At 41.4% G+C, this 5389-nt stretch overlaps 1 protein-coding gene across 1 annotated transcript; it reads left to right on the top strand.

Moving 5' to 3' along the window:
- Positions 1 to 1172: 1172 nt before the first annotated feature.
- On the top strand, positions 1173 to 5169 carry LOC131353835 (carbohydrate sulfotransferase 12-like). The gene is made up of 3 exons (XM_058390908.1): positions 1173 to 1326; positions 1619 to 1747; positions 3806 to 5169. Exons 1-3 carry the CDS (start codon positions 1173 to 1175, stop codon positions 4933 to 4935), a joined length of 1413 nt encoding a protein of 470 aa, XP_058246891.1. The 3' UTR covers positions 4936 to 5169.
- Positions 5170 to 5389: the final 220 nt, after the last annotated feature.

Raw genomic sequence — 5389 nt, forward strand, 5'->3', positions numbered from 1 at the left:
ATATCTGGAATATATATATTTTCATTATGTTTACAGCATTAAGCAGACTTCTTTATACAGAGCGACTTATATAAGTGCTTTGGTGTCTTGATCAACAACCCAGGGACCAGGTATACCTTCGAGAACATGTTAAAAGGATTCAAAATAACTTTAACTTTAATTTTAAGCCTTTACCCTGAGAGCTCATTTTGTACTCTCAGCTGTCCGTGCTCTCGACCTTTTATGGAGTTTGGTTATTTCTAGACATATTTGACTATTTTTTAAGATTTAAAATGTCTTCTTCTTTTGCCAGATTATTTTGCTAATTTTAAGCCTCATTTCTAAAAATAAGAAATATGTCATGTTCCAACCTGCTATGCCCTCTCATAACCAACAGAGGGATCCCTCACCCAAGTATTAAGCCACTTCCAGGGCTCGTTACTTCCAGGATTCTATGGACGTTTAAGTCAACTATGTCTTTGGTTTGGAGCTTGCGTTGTGCACAGGGGCATTGTCATACTGGAACAGGTTTGGCCTCACAACACAAAGAAACACAACTGTATTCTTACTTTGTGGCAACAGTTTATTGAAGACCCACATATACAGTAGATGTAATGGTCAGGTGTCCACAAATGTAAATATAGTGTACGCTCTACATATTTTTAGTTCAGCAAAATCTCTTTCTTAAACACTTAATACTGTCATACATGTCCCTATGAACGTTACTAAAGAAACGATATTTGAACCAGAACATTAATATAGACCTGTGGTTATTAGTGTAACTACACCAGGTTACATATATAACCCAATTCCCTGACAAAGGAACAAGACCCTGTGTCATGGCTAACACTATGGGAATGCTCGTTTGCAGAAGTTGTGTCTGAAGATCTATGTGGAATCATGCCGATTTATCGGCTCGGGTAGGTCATGTGACAAAGCAGTCTATGACAGCAAGACTATAAAAGGGCATCTATGTCACATTACTCCAGTTTCTACTTGACTGAAGGAAGTGTGAGTGGACAGCTAGGGTGTGGCTCATTCCCTTCTCATAAAACCGGGTTACATATGTAACCGGGTGTAATTCCCTTTCAAGGGATTGAAGGAGTTCCCTTTCAAGCATCCCATTCGAATGCTAATACCAATGCCACCACATGCTGGGAGATGTCTGTCCCAGAGGTTGTGAAAGGGCACAAATGAGCCAGGAGCAGAGCACCATTAGCCCTGTAAGACCCAGGAGTGGGTTCCAGGTCCAATTTGTAGATCTTGAGAAGGGTGTGCAGAGAGGGCCAACCAACCACAGCACAAATATTCTTGAGGGAAACGCCTCTAGCCAGAATTCTGGACAAGGTGATACACCTAGTGGAGTGATCCATAATCCCTCTAGGCAAAGTTACACAGCGTACCTCGTAGGCCTATGATATAGTTACCACTAGGGTGCTTCTTGGGGACAGGATTGCCAAAGCAGGCAAAGAGAGAGGACTTATACCATGCATTTGAGCAATGGGCGTAAGTGCTGTGAACCTGAACTGGGCACAGCAGATGTAGTCTCTCCTGCTCTGCTGACTCATGGGGTGGAGGGCAGAAAGGCCTGCAGAAAAGCTGGATGACTAGCTAATAGCAGATCCATTTCCTGGTTCAGAAACTCTTCAGATGTTGACTCAATTGTCTCAAAGTGGGCTTAGAGAAGCCCCTCCAGGACCAATGGGAGGTCCGAGGAGAGAAGGCGTGGTCTGCTGGAAAGCCTCAGCCAACTGGCAACACACAGAAGGTGAGAGACCAGAGAATGTCTGTCCACGTAACCCTTATTACCCTAAAAACTGTGTCTGAGCCAGAGTTGAAATGGTCTCATATGTAGCAGGTCCAAAGGAATAGCTTTGGCAGCTTCAGTCATAAGCCAAGCATTCTCTGTGCCTGGGCAGCAGAGAGGCATTGGTCTGGCCAGATGTCCTTTACGGCAGAAAGGATGGAATCCCCACGAACAGGAGACATCATGGCTGAATCCCAATTATCCCCAAGAAGGTTGTTCTTAGAGAGGGAGAAACCAAACACTTCACTGGGTTGAAGTTCACAAGACCAAGGGACCTCATGTGGGCAAGCCTGGCATCTCAATGCTTGGCTGCCACTTCCCCGAGACTGAGCCCAGATGAGCCAATCATCTGGATAATTACATGAACATGTACATAGATGACCTGGTGTGCAATGATGACAGCAGCCACCATGCACTTTGTGAGGTTGAGCAATAATACTAGGCCTAAATGGAGAACCCGGCACACACAGGTCTAAAATTGTCCTTCTTGGGAACCAAGAAATGCTAGCTGTAAAGCCAGAGGCTCGACCTGGGAGGGGAATATGCTTTAGCTTTCTTGCCTCAGCAGGCCTGGCTGGGACTGGTGGCTTCTGATTGATAGCCTTAGCTCCTAATGCAGTGAGGGAAGACTTAGGAGATCAAGGTTCAATAGGAGCACAGACTTTCTCCATGGGGCCGATAAAGGGGAGAGATAGCTTGCAAGCATCTCTTCATCCCTAGCTATTGCCCCATGTTCATCTAGACCCACAATGGCTGATTAGCCAGCATTCGTCAACAGTCCTTGTTTGGGTTTGGAGAAGTCGCAAAGTGAGCTCCCAAGCCAATGTGGGGTAATCCAATAAGGGAGAGAGGACAAGAGAAAGGGAATCACATGTCACTTGTTCTGCTAACTCGACCTGCGAGACCCATGATTTAAGCTGGCACCCTGCCTCAGCAGATGTGGGACCCGAGCCATGAGGCACAGGCTTTTGGCTGGAGAAAACAGGCATGCGAGAGAGCCCTAGTCGCGTGTGCATGCTTCACACAGAGCGCTTCCTGAAGACAAAGAAGCTGGAATAATGTGCCGTAGATGTCCTTTTATGGTCTTGCTGGTGCGCTCTGCTTCGTCACGACCTACTCGAGCCGATAAATCAGTGTGATTTCACACAGAGCTTCAGACACAACAAAGAAGCATTCCCATAGCATCAGCCATGGCGCAGCATCAAGTTCCCCCGAAAGGGAAACACCTTCTGACCAATCAGATTTAAAAATTAAAGATCACGGTGGAAAAAATCCTGATCATGACATTTTCAATTGCTTCAGAATTAAAAAGAAGGTGGAAATCATGGGCCGCATACATTATGTAACTTTCTTGTACCAAACTGAACAACTGTTTACTCAAGATTTGGGGCAGAAGTCATGCATTTTCAGCACCTGAGCTCTACAGGTGTTTTTTGCCACAAGGGGGTGCCAGAAGCTTGCTTTATTGCTCCTAATTTACCCTGAGTGACAAAATTTATTACACTGCAGAAATAATTTTTTAGCGAGTGAACACAACTTGATTCAAGAATAAATTAATATAATTTCTCTATAACATATATAGACCATTAGGCATAGACATTTCATGCTTTAAATTCTCTTCTTCTGTTAGCTTCTATATGTTTGAAATAAGAAAATTAGAATATTTTTAACCTCAAACCAAAAAATAAAATTGGTACAACACTCTTACATATGTTTAAAAATTTATAGTGTAGTTTCTATATTATTATACTTCTGCACCTTTCTGTACCTAACATATATTTTAGTTAACAATAACAGTGGCTGTGTTTATTATCAGTAATAAGGATGTGAATCTCATTAAACCTGGCAATGTTATAAATTTGTAGGTGTGACCCTAGAAAATGGGTGAGGACAGGAAAAGAAATTCGGCAAAGAAACAAAAAATCCAGAAAAAAAAAGCAAAAAAAAAAAAAACCTGACAAGTTGAACAACTCCGCCTCTGCTAATAAACTTCAGTTCAGAGCTGTTCAGAATGCTGAGTCTCTTTCAGAAAGAAGTTCTCTCAGGTACCAGAAAACATGAGCAAGTTTAAGAATTTGTACTTTGTTTTAATACTGAGTGTCATTTCCTTGATCATTTTTATATACAGTCAATTAGAAAATGGAAGTGAAGCAAATATCTATTCAAAGACTGACCCGGAAACTGGAACCCAACCACGGCTGGACACTGTCGAGGACAGGAGATGTGAGGGGAAGATCCACACGAGCCCACTGCCACTGAAGCTGAAGCACCGACAGTACTCAAGAAAGATGCTGCTTTATAAACAATGCAACAATAACTTGGACATCAGTGGCAAATGGGCAACATTTGACGACATTCCCCATGAGGAGTTGCACAACCTGCTAGTGGACGACAGGCATGGAATTATCTATTGCTACGTTCCAAAGGTCGCTTGCACCGCATGGAAACGGACTATGATTGTTCTGAGTGAGAGTCTGAAGGTGTACGGTGTACCTTACAGGAACCGTCTAGACATCCCCATCAAGGACGTTCATGGATCTTCTCTACAGCAACTTAATGCATACCCCAAGGCAGTAATGAAACAAAAATTTGAGACATACCAAAAGTTCATATTTGTTCGAGATCCTTTTGTCAGACTGATTTCAGCCTACAAAGATAAAATTCAAAGCCCAAATCAGATATATTATGAAAGGATTGGGATAAACATATTAAAGAAATTTGTAAATGTCTCTAATCCGCCAGCATCTGTAGAGCAAGCGCACGCTCAAGGCATTGTTCCGTCTTTCTACAACTTCATTCAGTATATCCTGAGCCTCCCAGCAGGAAATTACACAAAGTTTGATGAACACTGGCGACAAACAGTTCACTTGTGCCATCCATGTGCGATCGATTATGACTTTATTGGGAAAATGGAAACTATTGAGGAAGATGTTGATCATCTGCTGCGAATACTCAGAGTCGATAACATTGTCGACTTCAAACCGTGGACAAGAAGTAAAACAGAGCAGAGTGAGATAAAGACCTGGTTTTCCAACATCACCATAGAGTGGAGGAGGAAACTCTATGATATTTATAAGGCAGACTTTAAACTGTTTGGATATGAAAATCATGACAATCTAGATGATCCTAATCCAGAAAACTTTATATGAATCACGTTGTTTGTTGTGTTGTGTTATGTAGTATGATTATTGTTTCATGACATTAGTAGCTTCGTCATATTTATCGATTTGAATGGCAGGGGAGTCATGGTGACGGAAAATCTTATTCCTGTTTCTCACACTACATTTGATTTGTTTGACTTCTGTTTTTCTTGTTGTATGTTTTAACAATTAAAGATCTCATAATTACCCTGGACAATACAAATGAAGATTTTTTCTGTTTTTTTTTAAAAAATGCTTCAAGACACTAAGATTCCTCTTAATAAGCCAAAAGTATAAGAAGAAAATTGCTGCTTGATGTTTCATGCTATAAATAATTTTTGTACCTGATGTTATTGTGTCAAGTTTTGTAAATTATTTTTTCCCTGTAAATTATATTTCTGCATCATCAGAATTTTAAGTAGTAGGACAACCTGAAGAAAAAAAAATAAATCAAAATAAATAA

This window comes from Hemibagrus wyckioides, linkage group LG06, assembly GCF_019097595.1.
Source record: "Hemibagrus wyckioides isolate EC202008001 linkage group LG06, SWU_Hwy_1.0, whole genome shotgun sequence".
Classification (NCBI taxonomy): domain Eukaryota; kingdom Metazoa; phylum Chordata; class Actinopteri; order Siluriformes; family Bagridae; genus Hemibagrus; species Hemibagrus wyckioides.